Source organism: Berghia stephanieae, chromosome 7, assembly GCF_034508935.2.
Source record: "Berghia stephanieae isolate SIO BIC M18660-M18661 chromosome 7, UCSD_Bste_1.3, whole genome shotgun sequence".
Lineage (NCBI taxonomy): Eukaryota > Metazoa > Mollusca > Gastropoda > Nudibranchia > Aeolidiidae > Berghia > Berghia stephanieae.
Genome location: NC_088366.1, coordinates 49,251,310 through 49,278,809, shown reverse-complemented (window position 1 = coordinate 49,278,809; position 27,500 = coordinate 49,251,310). Strand labels below are relative to the sequence as shown.

Below are 27,500 nucleotides of genomic sequence, written 5' to 3'. Positions count from 1 at the left end.
ACCCCCCCCCCCCCCCCCCTTTTTTTTTTCCAAAAAAAAATAAAAAATTAAATAATAAATTTTTTTTTAAATACCTCAAAAAAAAACTGAGTCAATAAAAAATGGATGGAAGGCATAAAGTTACAATAATTTGAGAATTGGTTCGCCGAGATCCACCTGCAACAACTCGTGTTTCCAGTAACAATTACAGAGATGCCAACTTGAAATTTCAAAAATTCGTAGTTTCCAGGGGAAAAATAGAAAAATCAACTTTTAATAGCTTTAGAAATAAATAATTTGCCCTCAGCACGATCCAAAATTGCTCCAAAGTCCTGAATGTAGGTTCTAAGGAACTAAACTTTCCTTTTCAACAAGATTTATTGAGTCAAAGAGGGGAGTGAATTCTGTAGCTGGAGCCAAAAATTCGTATTTCTACGAATTATTCGTAGTACTAGTACTGGGCAGGTCTGCTGTTGTGGAAAGGAAAATGGATTACCGGCAATGGAATAAATATAATCTGGATAAACTTGTCAAAGTTGTAGGAAAAAAAAAAAAAGATGTGAAATGACGTAAGTCGAAAATTGACAATGGTGGTGATACGTGAGTACAAAGAATGGAAGACAAAAAGGGGTGTGGTATTGGGATTGGGAAGGGGGGGGGGGGGGGGGGGTGAGAGGAGACCAGAAAGGGAGATAGATAGATAGATAGATAGATAGATAGATAGATAGATAGATAGATAGATAGATAGATAGATAAATAGATAATAGAGAAAGAAAGAAAGAAAGATAGATAGATATAGAGAGAGATAGATAGATAGATAGATAGATAGATGGAGAGAGAGAGAGAGAGAGAGAGAGAGAGAGAGAGAGAGAGAGAGAGAGAGAGAGAGAGTACGTGAAAAGAATTATGATGATGAAGAGGGGGAGGAGGAGAACGGAGGCGGCGAAGTCTGTGAGGAGGAGGAGGTGGAGGTGATGGAGGAGGAGGAGGAGGTGATGGAGGAGGAGGAGGAGGTGATGGAGGAGGAGGAGGAGGAGGAGAAGGGAAACGGGAGAGTGTGAGAAGGTGAAGGAAGAGGAAAAATGATTTAAAAATCCGGTTAGCATAAAATAAATTAGGGAACAAAGAAAACATAAAGAGTAAACCAAAAAAAAAAAAAAAAAAAATACTAACCAAAAACCCCTTGTAATCTTTATAGACTCGTGCCAAACGATACACCTGTATTATTTAGCTCCCTGGAAGACACAACAAAATGTCTGATAGCCAAAACTGAAAAAACTTCTGATGTTATCATCATTGCCACGAACGATAACTCTCAATCTGGAAGCATGTCGCTGGTTACCTACCTTTCTTTATGATATTATTATTATGTGATCTGTATTTTCAAAACGGTATTATAATATTGTGGTCGACGTGAACATATAAGCAGGTCTGACATCCGAACCCACTTATGGGCCTAGTTGTAATGGACAATACATAATATTTTGCGTTATTTTTTGAGATGTCCATTACAACAATGAGCCCATAAGGAATTGGGTTATCAGACCTGCAATTAAGTGCACGTGGTCTTAATTAAGCAAAATGGTCTAAGAAGATTGGATTAAATTTATATAGTGTTTTATATTTATAGAGGGAAGTTAATCATATTGAGGTGAGATATTTTAAGCTCGCTTCTGCGTCATATTATTTTCATTGTGTTGATTTTAAAAATCAAGAAATCGGTTCAACATTGAGAGTGAGAGATCTTCTAATTTTATTATTATTATTATCATTATTTTTTATCATTATTATTATTATCATTATTATTATTATTATTATTAGTATTTCTATTATTATTGTTATCATCACCATCATCATTATTATTATTATCATTAAGGAGTCGGACAAGGGATATTTATATGTATCAATCAAGCGCCATGTTGTTTTTTGTTTTTAAGGGTTTTACGGCGCTTGCAACACATTCAGGTCAAGAAAATGGGATAGGTAAAAAAAAAAGTAAAACGAAGGTTAATTTGTTCAAATAGGGAACAGATTCAGATGTAGATTTCAAGAGCACACTACAAAAGTACTTATTTTGAGATCACCTAACAGTCTTATCCAGACACAAACACTGGTCCCAACTAAGAGGGATACCCTCAAATGTTTACAAATCATATATAATCTGTAAACAAAACATAATACAGTGCACAACAGAGAGGTGATTTACAAGACAAAAAATATCATCTCCCAAAACTCCAACTATACATTATCAGGGCCTGGACAAGACCAAAGGCCTGTACGGTGCTTGCGACACATATAGGTCATATCAGCGCCAGTAAAAAGAAAGAAAATGGGATAGCAATAAGTTCTAGAATTACAATTAAAGTACCCAAGAAAATGTAAGACAAAGGGGAATTGGTTCAAATCGGGAACACATTTACATGTAGATTCCAAGAGCATACCATCAAAGTACTCAGTTTGAGGTCACCTAAAAGTCTCATCCAGACACAAGCACAGCTTCCCACTAAGAGGAATAAACTCAAATGTTTACCAATCATATAAAATATGTAAACAAAACATAATACAGTGCATAACAGAGAGATGATTTACAAGGAAAAAAATATCATCTCTCAAAAATGCGTTTCTCTCTCAGCCAAGAACTCCGACCAGGGCCAGGAGTAATCTCATTCCAAGTCCAAGAAAAAGACAGAAAGCAAGTTGGGAAACAGATAGAGAGGGACAGAAGAAAGTAAGTACATCCCTGCCCACTATGTGAAGTCCGGAACCCCACCCAGTAAAGCATGTTGGAAATCAGATATAGGGGGATAGAAGACATAGTAAGTACCTTCCTGCCCACTATGGGAGGCAAAGAGAGAGAGAGAGAGAGAGAGAGAGAGAGAGAGAGAGAGAGAGAGAGAGAGAGAGAGAGAGAGAGAGAGAGAGAGAGAGAGAGAGAGAGAGAGAGAGATTTGTTTGTTTATTGCTTTAGGTCTCTTCCAACACAAATGAGGTTATATGAGAGACCGCTGAAACAAAAAAACAAGCAATCTAACAAAAATAGTACAAATGTAAATCAAAATCATAACCTAAAGATATAAGCTAAATTATAAATAACCAAGAACAAACAGGCAGAAGATTTACAGAAAAAAAAATATCCCCTGTCAAAAATACAATCACAAACCAAAGAAGCAGGATAGGCTAGTAAAGAGAAGAAGAAACGACATCACTATCGGATCGTACACCCATGCGAACATCATAGGTATATGATTCAAGGGTGATGCTCCCATCCAACCACCCGCAGAGAGAGGGAGAGAGAGAGGGATAGAGAGAGAGAGAGAGAGAGAGAGAGAGAGAGAGAGAGAGAGAGAGAGAGAGAGAGAGAGAGAGAGAGAGGAGTAATCTGACCGTCTCCCTCCAGACAATGCAGAGTTCAGGCAAAACCAAATGGCCTTATTTTATGACAATGACAGTAACAGAGACAGAAAGAAGACTACGGACAGCAAGCGTTATCACCCTAGCCCACAATAAGAAATAGAGGGCCGTCACCCAAATCCTTCAAGGAACGCAACGCCACTGAAAATCAGAATCAGTCGATACAAAGGCCAATGTCCAATGTCGGGGCTTTCAACGTTTGTTTTAATCACAATAATTTCAACATAAATAAAGCAATATGATAATAATATATGTATATGTATGTAATTAACAACAACAAAAATCATGTTTGTCCTAAAACAAATAACAAAACATTAACTTAAAAAAAAAAACAAAACAAAAAAAAAACAACAAAAACATCTTGGTAAAAACTTGACAGAAAACAAAGTAAACTAATAATGTAACCAACTTAAAGTCTGTTGAAATTCAAACATATATATTATGAGTGATATTAATAACAATTAATAATAATAATAATAATAATAATAATAATAATAATAATAATAATAATAATAATAATAATAATAATAATAATGATGACGATAAGGATGACGATGATAGTGACATGATGACTTTAATAATAACAATGGTTGTGATGATGATGATGATGATGATAATAATATTAATAATAATAACAATGATGATTCCGATGAATAATAATTATAATTCATTTCATAATACGATAAGCTCTCTAGATGAAAAGAACTTTAAATGGTTTATCATTCATGTGTTTATTTATTTATTAATTCATTTATTTATTTATTTATTTATTCAAAACATTAGTTACGTATGTTGTAGAGTAGGTAATCAACCGCCTGGTGACAACCAATCAATGCAAAGAACAAGCAATTCGTGGAATGAATGAGATGATGCATTGTGGGTCTTTTCCAATGTATAAATAATTAATTATGAACATAATATTATTATTATTATTATTATCTTACACATACATAGATGAAAGATTTTTAGTTTCTGTAACGTTCGCCATTCACGACCAACCAACCAACCGACATCATTGCGTAGATAAAGAACGAGTTAGTTGTCACCCACCTCCCCAAAACGGTATTATGTCGAGGTCGAACTAATAGATAAATGAATATAAATCCTTTTTAACTCTCTCCTTACCGATCCTTTTCAGTATTATCCCAAAATGGGAGGCCTACGTACCTAGCAGAAAAATTGTTTTTTTTTTTGTTTTTTTTTTAAATCAAACAATCTCTCTACAAAACAACTTTATGTTCTTATTAATTAAACAAAGATCGTTCTTCAAAGTTTGTGATGTACAAAATAAATCTGAATTTAAAAAATGTATATTGTGTCGTAACAAATGTGACGATTTTGCTGCAGGTGGTAAGGAGAGGGTTAAACGAAATACGTTCTAATCAAACGTTCAAAATTTAAGGTTTTGGCTCTGTAAGAAACATTATCTATCCTATTTCCTCTTTTATAAAACATTGACCTGGATCAACGCTACTGACGCCTGGGAAATTCAAGACTTCCCTTAGGATAGACCTTGATGACCCAACTTCCCCTGAAACAGACACCGAAGACCACTTTCCTCTGGCATAGACCCTAAAGACTAATTTCCCCAAATTCCCTTGGAAAATAGACCATGAAAACTAATTTTCCCAGATTTTCCCTGGAATAGACCATGAAGACTTAATTTCCCCAGGTTCCCCCTGGATTAGAGACCATTAAGACTAATTTCCTCTGGAATAGACCACGAAGACCAATTTCCCCCAGAATAGATTTTGAAGACTAATTTCCTTAGATTTCCCTTCGGGTAGACCTTGAATACTAATTTCACCAGACTTCATTGGTATTAGTCCTGAAGACCAAGTTCCCCAAATTTCCCTTGGAATAGACCATGATGACTAATTTCCCCAGATTTCCCTTGGAATAGACCATAAAGATTATTTCACCTGGAATATACCAATGAACACTATTTCCTCAGATTTCTCTTGGAATACACCCTGAAGACTCATTTCCTCTGATGTCTCTTGGAATATACCCTGAAGACTCATTTCCCTTCTCCTGGAAATATATTAATTATTTATAACCACAATCTAAGTTCAACATTATCTAATATTTTTACTACAAATTCGACTTTTAGCGTCTAGATCGTCCCGACATAATACTGATCAGAGATTGTGGGGCACATTTACTAATTGTAATTAATTATATTAAAACTTCACCTGTATCAAGTCATACAGCTAGTCTAGCATCAATCATCGTAAAAGATGGAAGAAAGAAAAAACAAGTTCACACTTGCCTCAGTCATCGTAAAAGATGAAAAAATCGAGCTCATATGATAATAATAATAATAATAATAATAATAATAGTAATAATAAAATGTTATTAAAGTTATAAAATGAAGAGCATATGTGGGCTACGTGTAGTCTACATATAGTTTTATAAAGTCATTCAGTTAGAGAATCGCATCATCCATCACATTACTCTTTATCATTGTTAAATTAGTCAATTCGAAATATGTATATCATTCATAATAATATTCGCGTAATATGCCCGTGTCACAAAACAGAGGAAACTGCACACTTCCTTTTAATTCAAGCTAATGCATCCTCAACAACAACAACAACAAACTTTAACTACCAGTAGTTGATAGCTCGCTCAGCTCACTAGTATGCAAGAACCAATACGATTCTTCTACAACGCTTAGGATAATTCAGCAGACCTGCCAACTGGAAAATTTTAAAAATCGTAATTATTAGTAGAAAAAGATTGTAAAGCCTATAAGTTAACTTTAAAAATCAACAATTTTAACCTCACAAGTATTAAATACCCGTTCAAAATCCTTAAAACGATTTAGTCTAGCACCAACTTTCATTTTCAATAATTTTTAATGACTTAAGAGATCCTCATGGAATTTTGAAACTGGAGCCAATTTTCGTGATTCTAAGAAGTTTTCGTAGTTGTCGGCAGGTTTGAAGATGTACATAAAATAAGAGTCAGACGCATCCACAAAATTACAATCCTAATTTAATTGTTTCCGGAACAATCATCATGAATAATAATAATAATAATAATAATAATAAAAATAATAATTATAATAAATAAATATCCACATTTATATAGAGCATTTTATTTCACGGTTTCACCATGACCAATGCGCTTCACACATTTATCCAATTCAAACCGGCCTTACAGAATTCCAATTAGCATTAGCACACGGTAGAACAGAAAGAATATATTATTATTATAATTATAATATGCACTCTTACTATAATATCAGCCATTGTCTTAAGCTAGGTACCCTTTCACACCCGAGTCATTCCTCCTGCTTTGAGAGTTTGTGATAACTTTCGCCAAACTTGCAAATGTAAGGATGATGATAAATCAATTAAGTGCCATGGCACTTGTTTGTTTGCTTGTTTTTAAGGGTTTTACGGCGTTTGCAACACATTCAGGTTATATAATCAGCGCCAGTAAAAAGGAAGAAAATAGGATAGTAAAAAGTTCTAGAATTACAATTAAAGCACCCAAGAAAAAGTAAGACATAGGGGAACTGGGAACAAATAGGGATCAGATGTAGATTCCAAGAGCATACCACCAATGTACTTAGTTTGAGATCACCTCTAAGTCTCATCCGGACACAAAATCCAATAAAGGAATACACTCAAATGCTTACATTATACATTAAAAATAAAAATAATAATACATAACAGAGAGATGATTTACAAGGAAGAAAATATCATCTCCCTAAACAATAACTATGCATTTGACTGCTTCCCTCCAAGCTAGGATTCCGGCCAGTGCCAGGACAAAACCAAGTAATCTCATTCCAAGACAAAGACAGAAAGCATGTTGGAAAATAGATATAGGGGGATAAAAGACACAGTATGTACCTCCCTGCCCACTATGGGAGGTTAGGATCCCCACCCAGTGCCAAGGCACTGATTTGGAGAGAAGAATAAGCTTATCTATAAAAACTTTTATGACACTTGAAGGTCATGAAAAAAGAAAGATGAAGATGACAAGGACAGGGAGCAGTGTGACACAGATGTGTAGTCTTTGCTCCACACCTCAAGGAGTATCAAATTAGAACTCCCTTACTGTTGCTGTGATGTGTGGCTTTGACAAAGTCACCACGCCCTAGCTCCCCTTGGGACAAAGTGGATAAGTCAAAAACCGAAATTTTTTTTTTTTCAATTTAAAAAGCAATTAAAATTTAAAAAAAACAAAAAGCAAAACAAAAACAAATTGAAGTGGATCCAAAAAAGAAATAAATATGTCCACTTTTCTCTGAATTACTACTTTTCCTGAAAAAGTCCCATGCATTCTGAAACACCCCCCCCCCCCCCCCCCCACCTCCTCCTCCTTGTTCAAGGGGGAATAAATTTCACAAACAGCAACAACAAATTATAACGTGTCGTAGAAAGGGTATTCAAAGAAAGAATTTGCCTTATCCGATATATGCTGCTGCGCCAGGGGGGAGAAATAAAATCATTATAGGTCCACATCAATGCACACATAACAAAATGAACGTTTCGGGATACAAACCCTTCGTCAGATACAGATCAAACTATAATGATCTGATTCAAAACAAGTAGGCAACATGCAACTAACACACGACTATTCTTCAAACATTTACTAAGGTATTCTCATCCTCAAACCAGTCAGATTTAGAGAGTGGAGGGGGAGGAAACGGTTGGGCTAGTAGTATGAAGATATTATGGAATAATATAGACATTGAGCTAAGCAGAAAAGAATTTCAATTCTCTTAGAAAGTTGGGGCAACTTCCCCCCCCCCCCCCACCACCAAACTGAACCCAACACCTAAATTAAAAAAAAAAGAACAAATGAGCAAAAAAAAAAAAATAAAATAACTGAATTAAATTTCAACAAAACGGAGAAAAAATTCCTTCATTTGTGACCTAACATCTCAAGTAATTTTAGAATATTTTCATATTTTTCATAATATTGGGTCTCTGGAAAATGGGAGTTAACACCCCTTGCAAGTCCTCTACCCCCCCCCCCCCCCCCCCCCCCCCCCCCCCTTGACACCAAGTCTCCATGACTATAAATAATAAAATTATCAGTATCAGTCTCAATCACATGCATTATACTATCAGAATAAATAACGATACACGCATACATTGTCTACTGATGTAGTTATAGACAGTGATCACACTGCCACTAACAACAAGGGGCTAAAATCCCTCAGCATCATTTGCATTACAAAGTAACATACGGTAGCGTTCTACTCAAATGTAAACAATTGTCAAAACTCAGAGGATCTCTCCACTTAGTTAAAATTATATCATAGAAATCACATTTGACGCGAATATGAATACATCAAATCTTCAAGAGAAATCATTTTAACTTCAGTAGTAGTAGTAGTAGTCATCATATCAGAGTTTGTGAAAAAAAAAGATCGATTTCATTTGACATTTCGTCGTATATAAAAATGTATCAATATTTCAATATCATGGTGATTTCACCCACAAAATCCAAAAAGTAATGAAAGTTGTTTGGGGGTCTAGGGGACGCTAAAGGGGCCAATCAAAGCATTAACTTTGTTTGGACACACACATTTGTGTGGCTGGCTGAGAAAACCCGGAAAGATGCGCAAATTTCATATATTGAGTTTTGTATGCAGTGGTGTAGACCACATCTTTCTGATCATTTACCTCTTTGTCTATTGCCCAAGTTATGAATTAAAAAAACAAACATTTTTGCTATCGGAAACACTTAATCTTCGATTATGGCTCATATCTCAAATCGAAGCTTGCCGCATCTTCCCGGTTTTTCTCAGCCAGCCTCAAATTTTTGCTACTTTGAATTTCTGCTATTCATTTGATGTTGATGCAAGTTTTTGGCTTTTAAGGTTCTTTCCTTTTGGATCATTTGTCAATTTCAAACCTAGAAGAACTGATGAAACTTGTATAGTTCTTTGACAAACTTACTTAACGTCGATATTATCAAATCTTGAAATGTTATGAAAACGACCTTTATTTCCAGAGCACTCAGTGAAAGGAGAAGTAGTTGGAGCAACAGTAAAAGTTGTGGATGTAGAATACGTAGGGGTTTTATGCCATTTATTTCAAATGCACATTGTATATAAAGGTAACAAGTTGTTTCGGTTGGAATTATAAACAACAAAACAGCCATTGTTTTCATCACATCAGCCCATTCGGCTTCTGAAAATGTGAGAATGAAGCAGTGACAGATGATGTCATCCCAAAAAAAATCTGTCTGCCTCGACTGAGGATCGAACTCAAGATCTCCTGCAGACCTGCCAACCCTTCACATCCCAAAAGTGGAATCAGAAAGTCAGAAAATAGGAATTTGAGACCAAAAATGAAATGGGAATTTGTCACCAATGGATAATTCCCTATTGGATAATTCCCTATCAAAATGACCACAAGTTTTGCCACCAAACACACAAAGACAGTGTTCTGACACAGCTGGCAAATTGCATATCAATTATTGTGTTAGGAAATGGAATGGTGAAGGGGAGGAGTGCTATTCATTTTTCTACTTAGCTCCCTTTCGGCGATCATATTAAAAAATCATGTTCTTAACTCTTCCCCCCCCCCCCCCCATTCCATCTTCTTCTTCTTACAATTATCCACCATTTTTGAAAATTGAAATTCTAGAGACAATGGTGGAATAGTGAAAAGGAAGAGTGAAAATAGGAATGATTCCACCAAAAGATGAAGGGTTGGCAGGTACGCCTCCCATACCTGCTCTCAATTTTGTTTCTTTGTTCCATTCAGTTTAATCACCTCAAAACATTTTCTCGAAAATTTTGCTGCTTACAAATACTAAGCAATCGAACACAGAAAAGCTAAAATAAATCTGAAGACAAACTCTCTAACAGCTTAAAAAAAATTCAAATCCAAGACAGAAAACTGCCATATTCTTGAGGTAAAAAACACGGTCTGAAAATTTTAGCCAGAAAACTCGTCCTTCAAACATCAATCGGTTAAAAAAGAATGCCTGACCCTCACTAGTTTGTATTATAGAATTGTAGTGCACTTTGAGATAATTATCTATTTAGTTAACAAATCGATTTTGTTTTTTTTTTAATTCAGGAATTCGCATCTCTGCTTTTATATTTACTTTTGATCAGCACCTTATTGCACTGAAACAAACTAAACAAAGAATGACTATGTAATATAACATATTTCCTTTTCTTGTTTACCTGAAGAAGGCCAGACCGAAACGTCGTTTACTTTGTTTTGTATCTTTTATAAGAGTAATTTTTACTCCTTTTATTTTACTATAGATTTTACTGACTCATTTAGGCACCTCTAGAGATTGAGATAATTGCAAAGAAATTTCTCTGAAGTCTCAGGTCTAAGATGTTTTGACAAGATGAGAGTCATTTTATAATTCGATATTTGAAGTTTAAATTTTCAGGCAAATTTTTAAAAATGTATTCTCAGACTATGACAGTTTAGTGTTACTTCAAGGTGTAACGAAAAGGAAGTCTTTTATAATTTCCAAGGTTTAAGAGTTTTTGCCTAGATTTGGGCCACTTCAACCGATGTATATTTGAAGGATGACTTTCTGGCCAAATTTTTCGACAGTAAGGCAGTAAAAGTGGTTAAGAATAGAGGAGAATTGCCTTCAGAAATGTTGTCAAGACAAGATTGTACGAAGAATAGCAACACTGCTTTAGAGCGTCAATTTTGTCCTCCGCAGTCTTTCATCCTAATTATAATAAACTATACTAACTTCCATATGTGACTCACTAAGTCATTCTGGTATTATATCGGAATGGACTAGATTCTAGGACAAAGGGTCAGTCACATTCACATGTAGAAAAAAATCACAAGTTTTAAAGGAGAGCCAAAAAACCCTTTTTTACTAGCTTCCATATCTTTTAATCGATCACGTCCTCTTTCTTATTTTTGTAAAACAACATTTATTTAGTGACATATGAGTCACTAAACCCAGATAGAAAAATGTGTGTTTGGCTCAAGAACGTGAATAATTCACTTTGACCCGATTGCCAATATGTGACCCTTTGTCCTAAGACAGCAGAGATGAAAATACTTGAGTTTTAATTTCAAAATGATGGGAATTTTAAAAATTCCAAGTTTTTATAAGTTTAACAAACCAAACTCATTCACTCTTTTCAACGACATAATTTTATTTTGATTCGAGTTCAATAAACTGGGGTTTGGAGAATTTTAAATATAGAACTTTCTGGATTCTAGCATGCTCTGCAATACAGCACGCTGGAGCTGAGTAGCAAAAATTTTTTTCTATATAATAAGTCATTATAAATAATATGAGCATCGGATTTCGACACGCAAGGATTCTAGTTCTAGCACGCTTTCTGGAGTTTCCTGACAGCGGCGAGCTAGAATCCAGAAAATTCAGTACCAGGGTCATTCCAATAAAATACCGTTTTGAGAAAAATGGTCACATATACAGGTTTAGATTTACAATTTGTGATTATAAGCCTAATAAAATAAAGGTTCTGTGGATAAAATGACACAGCTGTCAATGTGACACACAATCAACACACTAGGTGTGTTCGAATGTTGGAAAGTTTTTAAAAATCACTTTCCGACCAGACAGACAGACTGCCCAACCCATGCAGCACCATTTTGTCTCATGAAAGGCTTTTTGATAGCCTGTAGCTGGGATGATTTGGATGATGATGTTCAAACTTCTTAAGATCATACTAGATCAGTAAAACTTTCCCAAACAGATATATAATATAAATAATGAGCACATGTGTACAAATTTTGTATATATATATATGCAATAAAATTCAAACACACGCCTGATAGACTTATATATATATATATATATATATACATAAATCCATGCTGATATGCACACAACTAGATGCCAAAAGCATACACACACACACGTCTTACACAGTTTCACACACCACACGCAACACGACTAATGTTCTTTGGCTTTATCCACAGAAGCAGCAGCATGAATTTGGACGTTGTTATCGTCTTCAGTAACTAGTTTTGAGAATAATGACGATGGTGGTGATGATGATGATGATGACGGTGATGAAACGACGACTACATCAGCTCTGCAAGACAGTGATGATGTGGATGATAATGGCAATGATGCTGAAGAATTCGTCTTCCCATAACCACAATACGATGACACGGGTGCATCATTAGGGCTGGTACCCATATCTTCTATTACATGTTTATTCACACGAAAAAGTGGAAGTGAAGAAGATGAAGATGGGGATATTATTATATTATCGTTACGATTATCATCATTACTCACATTTGTTGAATCATTGAATACCTTACTACCACCATCATCATCGGTACTGTCTGAAGTCATCTTGTTGTCGACATTCCCTGGAGTGACAGAGGAAGTCGTCGCAATTTCATCAGCCTTATTTGAATCCATTCCAGCCACGACTAAACAAGGGGTAGTGGTGGTGATGGTGGTTGGTTTAGATAGCTTATGGTGCTGGTGTTGGAGATTGTCATTGAATTCATTCTTAGTCCCAACACCGATATCACTATTGTGAGTGACTTCTGCACCAATGCCAGCTGGTAACACAAGGGAAGCATCACCATTTCCATTGGAGTCTAATAATTTAATAAAAGAATTTTCACCTCGGCTATTTTTATCACTGTTACCTTGGTCAAATCCAGTTTCATTGACATGTTCATCAACAGTTTTGCAACACTGAAGATGATGATGATTATTATTATTATTACTATTATTATTATGATGATGATGATGGTAATGATGATGATAATGATGATGAAAGACATTTAAGTTTCCGACATTTTTGTTCTCATTCTCCGTTACTTTGATGAAATTTGAAGGAGAGGTTGAAGAAAAATCGTCTTTATCTTTTTTAACGGGACTTGGGGAAGGAGGTGCGAATGATGATGGTGAAGGTGATGATGATGATGATGATGATGATGAAAGTGGTGTTGGTGGTGGTAAGAGTTGGGGTGAAAATGGTGAAATGGGGGATGGGTCCAGGGAAGAGGATGGTGAAGATGAAAACGGGGACGATGGAGATGGCAGCGATGACAGTGACATTTTAGAAATGGTTTGATCAACACTATCCTGAGCAGTTGATGAAATTGACAATTGATGATGATGTGGAGGATGAGATTGCTGATAGTAAGGATGTTGATATTGTGGCTGCTGCTGCTGCTGATGTGGCGGTGAAAAGGTGCTAGTAAAATTTGTTGCTGTATTTGTTGATGGTGATGATGATGATGAAGTAAAAGCCTGATTAGAAATATTAACAGTACTTGCAACAGCAGTAGCAGCAGCGGTATTTACAACAACATTTGTGGTAGTAGAAGTATTATCTTCTTCATAAAGAGTATTGACAGAGAAACTATCAATCGTGTTATCTGAATTATGCTGTGTATTATTACAATCGTCAGCTCTGTTTTGTCGTTGTGAATAAATAGATGTATCGTTATCGGAGGTTGAACGATTTTCATGGGTTTCATGTTGTTGGCTGGTTGGTATAATAGAATTTGTAGGTACAACATTACACTTATCATAACTGTTACTAATTTTCTGTGTTGATGGGGTAGAATTTGGTAAAGAAGAAGATGATGGGGATGATGAAGGAGAAGAAGAAGACTCTATTTTTGGCTTAACATTATTTTTGTTGATACTACCATCTTTAAATTGTGCCAAAGGATTTGAAGGTGCTGGTGATGATGATGATGATGCGGCATTGACTTGATTAACAGGGGCAGGACAGACTGAGGGGGAGCTTTTGGTGAAGATAAATACACTGTTACTGCTACAGTCTGGAGGTGGGATGGGGTTGGTGGGGTTTGGACATGAAGACGAGGACAATGTTGAAGATGTAGTAGTACAAGCACCGAGAGGAAGAGTTGATGAATGACAAGTCTGTTGATGAGAATGAGCTGTTGTCATTGGCAGGTCCTGTTCTTGTTGGTGTTGATGAGGGTGGGGGTGGGGGTGAGGGCGGGTGCTTGTAGCATATTGGGGTGGGGTGGGACTAATTGGGATCAGAGGTGAATCAGTATATGATGGGGGTGGGGGCCTTTGATGAGAAGATGGGTGAGGGGATGATGAAGATAATGATGATGGTGAAAGAGGGTAGTTAGTTAAGCCGTCACTGTGACATGAAAAATTGTAAGGGGGAGGAGAGGATATATAATTACATGAATTTGATGATGATGATGGTGGTGGTGGCGATAATGGTGATGGCGATAAATATAATGGGCAGACTGTATTATTGTCACACACAGTTTGGGATGATGAAGAGGTGGGTGATGAAATATGTTGATATTGTTGTTGTTGATTCACAGTGTTGTTGAGTGTTCCTCTGCCACAGTATGATGATGATGATGGGTTGCTGGGTGGCGAGGAGATGGAAGTGGAAGTTATAACTCCAGAAAGGGGTGAAACAGCATCTTGTGGTTGATGCTTCTTGGGTTGTTGTTGTTGTTGTTGTTGTTGCTGGTGATGAGGATAATGATAATGATGTTGACGATGAGGATTATTATTGTTATGAGGCATAGCTAAATGTCCTCCTACACGACTATCATCACCACAGCAAAAAACAGTATTACCCTGTTGTTGAATACTGATTGGACGGTAGTTGTTTTGGTGGCACGACATACTGTGACATCGAAGCACTTGGGGAGGTGACACCTGCGCCGTTTGTTGACGCTTAGAATTTTTAATAACATTACTATCATTACTACTGCTACTAAAACAAGGACTACTACGGCAACTATCACTTCTCTTTTCACAACTTTGGCCGGCGCGCACAACAGGAACATTTCCCATACTATAGTTGGCATTCCACCCACCTCCGCCATGTTTGGAGGGGAGAATGGAGTCAAGACTCTTCGTTCCAGGAGGAGTCAGGGAGTAAGGGGGAGGTGGGCTGGATCGGTCGTAGATTGTTTTATTTGGAGGAGGGCGGAACACTTGTTGATGAATTAAAGAGAATGGACTGCTGGCATGGAGAGCTCTTTGTGATGCTTGAAATCCTTCCTCTCCATCGCGGGAAATGGCTATATGGTGTGGGTAAGACTGGTGCCGCAGTTCTCTCTCATATCGTTGATTTGTGTTGCTATTATTGTTACTATTATGATTATTATTATTACTGTTACTCTCTCTAGGTTGTTGTTGTTGTTGTTGTGGTATACAATCTGAATGTGTGGACGGCGAAAGTCGTTGCTGTTGTTGTACTTGGTGGTAGTGGTGAAGTTGTGGATTCTGCGTATTAAGAAGGCTTCTCTCGGGTAATGAGGAGAACTGAATTGAGTAGGACGCCGTTTCTTCATCCTCTAGGCTGGATGTAGGAAGAGAATGCTGCCTATGGGAAGATGAAGAGGAGGAAGAGGAGGAGGAGGAGGAAAAGGAGTGATGAAGAGGATTGGAAGTTCCATCCGAGTGCTCTTGTTGATATTCATGTTGTTGTTGGTGGTGATGGTGACGACGGTGATGGTGTTGTTGCTGGTGGGGTTGTTGTTGTTGTTGTGGTTGTTGATTCTGTAGCAGGGAAACTCGCTGATCATACTGGTGATGACTACTACTACTGCTGTCTTGAACAGAGCTTGAAGGGGAGTGGTACATCTGTAGTCAAAAAAAAACAACAAAAAATTAGTTAAAGTTACAGAATAAAACACAAAAACAAGGACAACTATGTGGGTTCCGATAGCTCAGTTGGTAGAGCTCTCGCTTCACACGCAAAGGGGACAGTGATCAATCCTGAGTGCAGTCGAGATTTTTTTGGACCCCCCCTGTTCACCCAGCAGTGAATAGGTAGCTGAGTCTGTTAGATTTGGCGGAAAGTACTTTGCGATAGACTAGCATCCTCTTCAAAGGATAGCAAGCAATTGTTATTGTCCGTTTCACGCTATACAAAACGGGATAAACTCCGGCTCCATGGGCCGAATGGCTCTGAAGGACTAAGAAAGAAAAAAAAAAAAAAAGAAAAAAAAAACAACAAAGACTATGTGGTCTAGTGGGTGACACTTGCCTTTGGTCTGGAAAGTCCAGGGTTTAAATCCTGCTCTGAGGGGCACATAATCGAGTCATGGAAAATTTCTCTTTACTCGCATTCTCTCATTCACCGTACTCATGTGTAATATGAATACCTGGCCGTTAAAAGTGTTGTCTCTGTTGGGGAAAAAAATTTGTAATATCGCCAAACAGGCATCATCTCTCTTCCTACTTGTTAAGAGTTGCTGTTGGCTGGAACCACCTTGTAAATCGCTTTGAGCACGTTTGGTGGATATTTTTGTGCTATCTAAATGCTAGAATTTGAGTTTTGAAAAAAAAAAAAAAAAAAATATTAAAAAATCCCACTAAGCATAAAGCTGTCAAAATTAATGACATTATTATAGGCTGGATTGCAAACGCTATGAAGAATTTTTTATTAAATATTTGACCCAAAATCACGAAAAAACAAAAATCGATATTATTTTAGTTTAGTATAGACGAAATATCTGTTTGCCATCAGCGTTATTTAACAGTTAACTGTTGTACTCTGGATGGAAATACACGTCTTAAAAAATTTGGTTAGAAAACTCGTCCTTAAAAGTTTTGATTGATTTAAATGACCCTCATCTTTGGCACAACAAATCTCGTGAGGTCCCAGGCAGGTTTCTTGAGTTTTTGCAGAGATGAAGGTTGTTGAATCGCTCGCAAATGACGATGGACAAGTTTTCTTGTTCTCACCACTGTAAAATGAGTACCTGGCTGTTAACAGCGTTGTCTCTATCAGAAAATATTGTAATATTGCCTTATAGGCGTCATGTTTCGTCCAACATGTTAAGTGTTGCTGCTGGCTGGTAAATGCTCTAGTTTTATTTGTTTAAATATAATAAATAAATATAAAATTCCCTTTATTTATCCCCATGGGGAAATTTGTCTTTAGAGTCTATTCTATCCCAAGGGTAGACTGGATGGAATATAACCCAAGCGTCAACCGCAGTGCAGCGCTGTTAAGTGAGCTAGGGCTGGCGAGATGACTTGCTCAAGGCCACACGTATGCATAAAATGTCTACTTATTTCTTTCATCATAGAATCAACAGCATCAGTTTGAATTTTTTTTTTAAAAGGGTTTTACGATCTCCCAAAACAATAACTATACATTTGACTGTTTCCCTCCCAGCCAGGACTCCGGCTAGGACAAAACCAAGTAATTTCATTCCAAGACAAAGACACAGAAAGCATGTTGGAAAACAGATATAAGTGGATAGAAGACACAGTATTTACCTCCCTGCCCACTTTTATTGACGCTATGAATCCTTGATTTGGCTATGAACTCATTGCATTGCATTTTCTAAAAATAATTTCACTCAAAATTGATAATTTATATTATAAAGTGCCCAGAGCTTGTGTTTTACACGAGAATGAGAATGAGCGCTATGCTATATAAATGTGTATTATTATTATTATTATTATTATTATTATCATTATTATTATTATTATGGGAGATCAGGAACCCCACCAAGGTCAGTTTGAATACCTCAGAGCTAAGAGAATGAGTACGCTGTTGCTGTTGCAGTAAGGAGTCTCTCTGTTGACGTTGGTTGGACCGACATTTGAAATGGATCATGAGGACAGTGGGCACTATCATCAACACAATCACGCACACACTGACCGACACGGCTATCACTACCATGTGGGAACTGTCTTCCTCTGAAAAAAAAAAAAAATGCAACAAAATCATAACAAAGAAAGGTATTAATTAATGCTATACATTTAGTAGGTAAAATATTCACAAAATCTGCAAGCCAAATTAAACAAGCCATTACACAAAACTGCGTATAATAAACTTGGAATGTTTATAGTCTGATGGGATATAAGAGAACTAATCAATAACAGGCTGTCTAAAAACAATAATAAATGGCTTGGTAATGTCAACTTTGGTCCTTCTATATATAAAAAAATAAATAAATGAAAATAAATAAATAAATAAGTTAAGACTATCTGATGAGAACTATCAACGACATGATCTCGCATACACTGACAGACACAGCTATCTCTACAATGAGATAATTATAGAATTCCTCTGGAATAATCATATAAAATAAACAAATCAATAAATAAAATAATTTTTAAAAAAGAATAAACAAGGCACAACTACCTAAGAAATGAATAAGTTTTGTCACTAATTTTGCCACGATTAGAATCAGATTACGAGATGTACATTGAATATAAATGGTTTCTATCGAACACTGCTTCATATAGGGTAAAATTTATTTTTAAAAATTTAGCATTTATATAGCGCGATATCCACTAAACTTTCTCAAAGCGCTTTACACGGGGTCCCTGGCTAACAGCAGCTCATAACATGCAGGACGGGACATGTCGCCTGTTAGGCGATATTACATTTTTTCTCGGACAGAGACAACGCTGTTAACAGCCAGATACTCATTTCACACCTGAGTACGGTGAAAGAATGTGAGTAAAGAGTCTTTTCCAAGGACTCAACAATGCGCCGAGTGAGGCTTGAACCCAGGACCTTTCGATCCGAAAGCGAGTGTCATACCACAAAACCACATAGCCGCAGTGTCAGAACCAAACTGGGATCCAAACGCGTGGCTGGATGATGACTCAGTGGCTACTGTGACAGCATGTTGATATCTCTCTCTCTATCTCTCTCTGCCAGGCAGAGGGTACCGTGTCATTTGGATACCAAGTGTATTTCTAACACCAAAACATTTCATCTGCACTTCTCCATAACATAAGTCAAAGTGAATTTATGTTTTTATTGTTTGTTGTTGTTGGCTGAAGAATGGATTTTGAGCCCGAAACGTTTCTTGTTTTGATATTTTGTTCTTATTTTGAAGCCTCTATATTCATTTTTGTTCATTCTCCATACCATATATTTCTCATCATTATTGATAACAAGTGCCCGCTCTACTTAATACACTTTTACTGAAACAGTTTGTAAACACAACTCACTCACCGTTGGCAGAAGTCTGGGATTGTTCAGGACTGGTGGACCCAGCACATTTCTCCCAATCTTCGTCAGATCCGTCAACACAGTCCTTGTAACCGTCACACACTTGATCTTCTAGAAGACACAGACTTTTACTCTCACCGCACCAGTGACTGCAGGGAACAGCTGGAGAAATTGGAGATTTATGTCAATAATTTCGTTAAAAAAATTATCATCGTCAACATAAAAAAAAAAAATAACAACAAATTCTGAAAAAGTTTGTAGACATATTTGCCAACTTGAAAATATAAAATCAGTGACCAACACAAAATTCATCCAAAATTTTTCGTAATACTATATTAAAACAAGCCAACAAAAAATTTGCTCCGTACAAACTTTTTTATGTATAAAAAACTTTATTGTTGACGACCATCAATACTAACAATCAACTTAGTTTTCATGGGCGTGGAACTGAGGGGTAGCTTTTATAACTTTCATGGAATTTTTTCTCTTCTCCATAAAACTATGCTAACTTAATAAGAAATTGTTTTTCTCTCTAACACTGCGACCAAATTGCTGTGAAATGTTCACTCCCCTTAAACGCACACTAACCTGAACTCCCGAGGGTGTGCGATTAAGCGGAGTCGACAATTTCATTTCCGTAATTTTGTGATTGTTGTAAAATTTCTGTAACAATTATGGACGATCCGTAAAAGTAGGCAGGCACATGTGTATGAAATGGTGCCATAGCAGACAGAAAAAAATATTACTGGTAATCAGGAGGTAGCTGTTCAAACCCTTTCCAAGGAAAGGTCAAAGTTCATATTGGTAGGAATGATTTTTCATGCAATAGTGGGCAAGACATGTTGAAAAATTCTGCCAAGTTTTTTTTTTTTATTGATTTAAACTCAAACATACATATATACTTATCCTCATAACATGTGTAATGATTGAAGGATGTTAAATTATAAGCATAAATTAATTGTCAACGATATATTCAAATACCTTGACACTCACAAGCAAGAGAAGCATGTACAAGTTAAAAACCACTATAACCACAGAATGATTAAAGTGAGCAGAGCAATCTTACTAAATCTTATTTATCTCACCTAGCATTTGCGTAACTAAGGAAACAACAAGGAAATAAAGATTGAATAATAAATAACTGACGTTACATTATTAAAACAGGATATGGACAATTTGATTGGCTAAGACAGGAGATAATGCATTCTAAATCAAATTTCAAGGCAAAAAACATATGGACAAACACGTCAATGGGCATGACATTTCCACAAGCTCAAAGTCAAAGGTCACAATGCAATGTGTGCTCACTCAGAATGACCCACAGTGTGAAAAATGTTCAGAGTATGAGAAATATCCAAACGTCACAATTGGTCATTTTGCTCAGCATGACTCATGGGTATGTTTACAACTTTCATGAACAAAGCCGCGTGTTTAGATATATTGAGAAATGTCCAATCGTTGTACAGCAGCAGATCATGTTATTGATGACTAGGTTGGACGAAAACATGAATATAGATCGCTCCCATTGTATTGAAGATGAATTTGAATTTTGAATACATAGAATGCCACATAGATGGATTAAGAACAAAGAAGTATGGAAAAGAGTACCGTAGAAACCAATGGGAGAGGAATAAATAGGAAGAAGACGACGGAGGTGGATTCGAATTGGACACACCCTTAGAAAGAATGACTCCACTATAACTAAGTATTGGACAAGAGCCCTCAGGGCAGAAGATCAAGGGGAAGGCCACGGGGACACAGAGAAGAATTAAAGAAGCTGATATACAGAGGAGAGAAAAGACATGGAACGAGATAATTAGCTCAGGATAGAGATGGATGGAAAATGTTTGTCTGTGGCCTATACTTTGACGAGAGAGAGAGAGAGAGAGAGAGAGAGAGAGAGAGAGAGAGAGAGAGAGAGAGAGAGAAAGAGAGAGAGAGAGACAGAGAGAGAGAGAGAGAGAGAGAGAGAGAGAGAGAGAGAGAGAGAGAGAGAGAGTTCAGCGGGTGAGTGAGAACACATAAAACTAACCTTCCAACGGAAGCATCCTGTAGCCCAATGATAAGAAGGAAGAGAATGTGAGAGGATCCCATATCAGGGTGATTTGTATACTGGACTGGTAGTGGTACACCAGGCTCTTGACGGGGCTACTCCCGGAGGTTGTGCGGCTACTGGTACTGGTCGTGGTGGGAGAACCTTCACTCTTCAAGCACACAACCAGTGGGGCCTCCTTGGTTTTCTCGCTGTCTCCAGACTCTTGGATGATTAACTGTAAATTAATGAATAACAATAATAATAATAATAATAATAATAATAATAATTATCATAATAATAATGATAATAATAATAACATTAATGATGATAACAGTAATAATAACAATAATAATAAAATAAAATAATAATAATAATAATAATAATAATAATAATAATAATATATAATAATAATAATAATAATAACAATAACAATAATAATAATAACAATAATAATAATAATAAATAATAATAATAATAATAATAAATAATAATAATAATAATAATAATAATAATAATAATAATAATAATAATAATAATAATAATAAATTATAAGAATAATAATAATAACGACGACAATAACAATCAATTTACACATACGTATTTTTAAAAACAAAAATATGTTTGAGCACGAGAGTGAAATCTAGGGGCTGGGAGATAGAAAGGAGGGTTGCTTCATTTTCTAAGCTATGCGGTTCTTAGAGTATCGAGTGACCTATGAAAAATTTATAATTGAGTGGCGACAAATTATTTTCTTTCTTTATTTATTTGTTTTTAAAAGCAGCCCTTCGCCCATCATTTTTGTTGTTGTTTGTTGTGTTTTGTTTTTTGAGGGTTTTAGCTACAACAACAAATAACAACCCCCCCCCCCCCCCCCCCAAAAAAAAAAAAAGAAAACAAAAACAAAAACAACAAAAAACAAAAACAACAAAAAACAAAATACCAAAAAAAAAAAAAAAAAAAGAAACACAAACGGCAATAAACACACAAACCAAAAGAGTAACCAAAAAAAAAAAAAAAAACACAATAAAAAAAATCCAAACAAAACGAAACAAAAAAAGCCACATAAAAATCGTAGGCTTCCGCTTACGCTATCTATATAACATATTATTTTTTTAAAATCGGGTAAAAGGGACAAGTTCAAACAGCTAGTAATTGGCCCGTGTGTCCGATCTCTGGGAATCATCAAAGTCCCATGAGTCCCACGAGACACGACTAGTCCACGATCCCCATTTAGAGCGAGATGATTTACAAAGGAAAAATATTATTGATCTTGGCAAAAAAAAAATACCCTCTCAAACCTGGGACTTCTGTTTTTTTTTTTTTGTTTGTTTTTTTTTTGCCAAGATGAGAGTAATTTAAATCCATCGATATTTGAAGGACGATTTTTCTGGCCAAATTTTGAAATATGGGTTATTCCAGAGTACGGCAGAGCTGTTGATATTTTCTTCTTATTCGTTTAGCTCTAGTGCTGGCCTGCTGTCAAAGGGTCGAGCATGAACTACTGACGAGTCACGTGATTCTATTCAATTGTTCCCCATTAGGAATTGGTATACAAGATAAAGATAAAGTTTTATAAGTACGTAAGCACTCCCCACCCCCCCCCCCCCCCCCCCCCCAAAAAAAAATACAAAAAAAATAAACAAAACAAACAAAAACCAAACCCAGGATAAAACCCCAAATAAACCAGACGGTAAGTTTACTGCAAACACGATCTCCCCCCCCCCCCCCCCCCCCCCCCCCACACACACACACACATATAATAATCACTCTATTCCATCCTTGATAAAAAAAAAAAACAAAAAAAAAATAAAAAAAAATAAAAAAAATAAAAAAATGAAAAATGATAGCATGGCATAATATAGATCGACGTGCACATATTTTCAGTTCTGATAACCGGACGCAATAATGGGCTTAACTGACACTATTTTGCGTTAGTTTGAGAGCGTTTTTTATTTTTTATTTTTTTTTTTCACGCATTACAACAATAAGCCCAAAACAATTTGGGTTATCAGGCCTACAAATGAGTGTCCGTCGATACAAGTCAAATTGATTACTTTTCCTACGGCGGATGATTCCAGGGGTGTAAGACCACATGGGTTCATTCAAGGCCATGCACAGTATCAGTACGCTATAGATAGTATGCAGATGACGTCACTCAGGCCTTTGTTATTGTTTTTGCCATCCGCGTTTGTGAGTTGTTCTCACTAAACTGTATTAACCAGACTATAAAAGTTCATGGTTACACAGAGTTTGTGTGTTGGTCCGTTATACTTCCGGATGGCAATGTTGTGAACTCCTTGGCCAATCGCATTCTATCTATACAAAGAATGAGAATTGTAGTTTGTTTTGTTATTTGGAAAGGGGGTGGGGGGGGGGGGGGGGGGGGGGGCGACGACGACGACGGGGTGGGGGGACGAGACTTATTTACGTGTCTACGCAATAGGATTCAATAGTCAGTCACGTCCACCCAGCAACCAGCAGCTTGGTTCTAAAGAAAGACAATCGGTACTTTTTATTCTTCATGCTGGCTACGTTTTCATATGTCTTGTGATCAGAATGTATAAAAGTCAAAACATGATCAGATTTACAATGATTTTCTCCTCTGGATACACTTTTATGCTCGTTGGATAAGAATTTCATAAGGGCTCATAAGTAAAGATAGTATATAAATCGGTATTTGAAGAGGATAAACATTATCTAAAAGACCAAAAAATCTAAATTCAAAAACAAAAACAAAGCACACCAACCTTGTTGTTTTGACAGGCCAGAAGACTATCTCCTCGTGCTGAAGAGTGCCTAGATCCAGACAATTCCTTCTCAGAAAGACTAGAATACTGTCCCTCGTGGCGGGGGCTATGCGGCTTTTTGGGGCTCCCACGCCGAGTAATGGCCAAATCGTCTCTATTATTTACATTGTCGCTATTATTATCACGTTCACTGTCAGTGCCCTCCCTTGGGTTTTCATGAAAATCATTGTCTTTTGCGTCTTCTACACCAACGCTGCTCTTACTCGCTTCAATATTATTATTATTATTATTATTATTATTATAGTAATTATTATTATTATTATTACCAATCTGTCGTGTTTGGACGTTTCGTGTCTGCGAAGAAGACGATGATGGTGTTGTAGATGATGATAGTGATGATGGTAATTTATTATTTTTCTGTAGCACCGACGACGATGAAGATGGTCGGGTGTTGTCTTTTGGCAGATTTAGGTCAGAGCCGTGATTGCCAATCGCATCTTTGTTATGCGATGTAGAATAAGACGGGTCTTGTCCATCAACTGGATTTGTGAAGAATATTGCTGGGCCGGCGTTACTGTGATCATTAAAATTATTCGTACTCGATACGTTATTCGAATACGTGGTATTGATATCAACGATATTTGTGGAAGTATAAATACTGGTAGAATTTTTCTCCTGAAGTTGTAGTGCTTTTTGATTTCCGGCGGAAAGATCGCGCATGTCCGCCAGCGTATGAAAACTTGTAAGGTTTAGCTGTATCACGTGGCTGGGGTCAGGGATAGAGATGGTGATTTTGTATTCGCATCTCCATTGCCCCTGATGGTTGGACACAAACACTGGCCAGTGATGATGATGATGATGCTCTTGATGACTGTTCGGATGGTTGTTGTGTTGATGGTTCTTCTTCTTGTAATTATAGTCGATGCTATCGTCTTCGTGAGCTGGTAAATGCAGTTGCCATGAATATCTATTCGTGTTCTTTAGACAGTCTTCTGTGGTAAAACGAGTAATAGATAAATAAACAAATGAGTAAAATAATAAATAATGAGGTTGGTAGTGATGCTCGTGGTTGTGGTAGTGGTTGAAGGGATGATGATGATGGTAATATATTACTGGTAAACTATACATAATAAATAAATGTTCACAGGAAGACACCTGATAGAGATCAATAATGAATAAAAACATACAATTCTAAATAATATAACCCCCCCCCCCCCCAAATCCCCCAATAGGAATATAAGTTTTACAGTATGAACAAAAACGATGTGCTATTTAACAAAATATTCATTGAAGAACGTTTATCCACTTCCCTTTACAGGGGATGGTTTGGGGAAGGGGGGGGGGGGGGGGGGGGGGGGGGGGGGGGGGGGGGGGGGGAAATGCACGTAGATTTCAATACGAATACAAGAAGTTATGTTAACCATTAGAGTTACAATAATGATTTATATCATAAGACCAAATTATAAAACATATTACACTGCTGCACTTAATTCTAGAAGCTTTCGATAAAATTCAGAACCGAAAGTGAGATGGAAAAATGAGAAAAGGAAAAGGTTTGAAAGATTCTGATAACATGTGACGTGCTCTCCTCTGTGTGTGTGTGTGTGTGTGTGTGTGTGTGTGAGAGAGAGAGAGAGAGAGAGAGAGAGAGAGAGGGGAGTGTGTGTATATGTGTGTGAGAGTGTGAGAGAGAGAGAGGGGGGGGGAGTGTGTGTGTATGTGTGTGTGTGTGTGAGAGAGAGAGAGAGAGAGGGAGTATGTGAGTGTGTGTGTGTGAGAGAGAAGCGTGTCAGAGAGAGAGAGAGGGAGAGAGAGAGGGAGGGAGAGAGAGAGAGAGAGAGAGAGAGAGAGAGAGAGAGAGAGAGAGAGAGAGAGAGAGAGATGATGCCATACATTTGTAATTCAATATTCAATAGAGGTAAGCTGAAGAACTCGGTGCATATAATTGCTGCAGTTTCCATCGGGCGTTCTGTTCTACATATTTACTCGACATTCTAAGTATTAGGTGTGCAATCCATCTCCATCAACCTCTAGTCCGACGTGTACCTAGATCTATCTAGTTCTTATTGATGCTATGCGTTCGAGTAAAATACCCCTAACATCCGCCAGTCGGATATAACGTGCCAACGCACAAACCAATGCGCAACCTAGAACGTTTACAATCTGATTGTTATGATTTTAACTCACTCTATCCTAAAGACTTTTGCTACTTTTCAAAATGGGAAAAAATGTATTTAAAATGAGCATGTCTATAGATACTTTTATTCAACTATCATTAACATGTAAACATTAAGAACAGTAGCTGTGATACTACACCTATAATTTGTCAAAGAAAAATGGAATAAATAGGCATGGGATAAAAGTAACCTGGATAAACAACGGAGATAGTCGGTGTTAGGGTTGAAAGAGTTAAAAAGATCTAATCATCAGAATGACAATAACAAAGAGCTACTGGGTAGTTCCTCTATAATGCCGTATTCTGGAGAGAAAAAAAAAACATATTTAAAAATTTGGCCACAAAACTCGTCCTTCAAATATCGATCGATATAAATGACCCTCATCTTGGCAAAAACTCAAAAACCTGGGACTTCGCCAATGATATTGGTAAACCATTTTAAATAAAAGAATATCGGCCACTACGAAAACATAAGCAGAGCACCAAGAGACACTGTTTAAAACAGCGCTGATATAGTGAACCTAAATATATGGAAAGGGCCTTTCAACTTACGATAATGTAAACAAAAATACAAATAAAGGATATTAAAAAAACAAAAAAAAACAACAAACATCCAAAAACAAAACAAAACGAACCCAAACCAACACACACACAAAAAATAAAATAAAATAAACCCAGACTAAACAAACACGCAAATAACCGCAAAACCGATGTGTACATAAGTGCACGTGGCGTGAAACTAATACAACAAAAAGCAACCATCACCACCACCACCACCACCACCACCGACAAGAACAAAAGCAATACTTACAAAAACACAATAACCCCCCCCCCCCCCCCCACCACCACCACCACCTTAAAAACAAAGTAAATAAAGAATCACATCAGAGCAAACAATATTGAATAAATATATAGTAAATAAACAAATACTTGATTAAATAAATATACAAAGCATGCCAATAATATGTCAAGTGTTTTGACTAGTAGCCACGAATTATGATCAATAAAAAAAATTCCCTTTATTCATCCCCAAGGGGAAATTTGTCTTTAGGGTCGATTCCAATGGAAGACCGGAATAACCCAGGCGTCAGCCGCAGCGCAGCGCCGCAAAGTGAGCTTGGGCTAGGCGACTTGCTCAAGGCCACACAACGAAGCAAGGACCGTACCGCTGAACCACGCATTCTGAACACTAATAGTTTCGTCAATTTGAAGAGTTTACCGCGTTTTCACCACTACTGGGCCATTTGATTC

General features: G+C 36.8%; 1 protein-coding gene across 8 annotated transcripts in view; it reads right to left on the bottom strand.

Annotated features, from left to right (window-relative positions):
* Nucleotides 1-10,426: 10,426 nt before the first annotated feature.
* Nucleotides 10,427-27,500, bottom strand: part of LOC144977420 (uncharacterized) — a 241,665-nt gene continuing 224,591 nt past the window's right edge. For 6 of the 8 annotated variants that reach the window (XM_078922612.1, XM_078922613.1, XM_078922615.1 and 3 more), the window contains 5 exons: nucleotides 24,074-25,065; nucleotides 21,324-21,561; nucleotides 19,295-19,453; nucleotides 17,849-18,021; nucleotides 10,427-15,948 (listed from right to left, as the gene is read on the bottom strand). In XM_078922612.1, coding sequence (XP_078778738.1) covers nucleotides 12,280-15,948; nucleotides 17,849-18,021; nucleotides 19,295-19,453; nucleotides 21,324-21,561; nucleotides 24,074-25,065 — 5,231 coding nt within the window. In that variant the 3' untranslated portion in view covers nucleotides 10,427-12,279. The remainder of the gene's footprint in view (nucleotides 15,949-17,848; nucleotides 18,022-19,294; nucleotides 19,454-21,323; nucleotides 21,562-24,073; nucleotides 25,066-27,500) is intronic. The other 2 variants (XM_078922618.1, XM_078922619.1) reach the window with 1 other exon arrangement.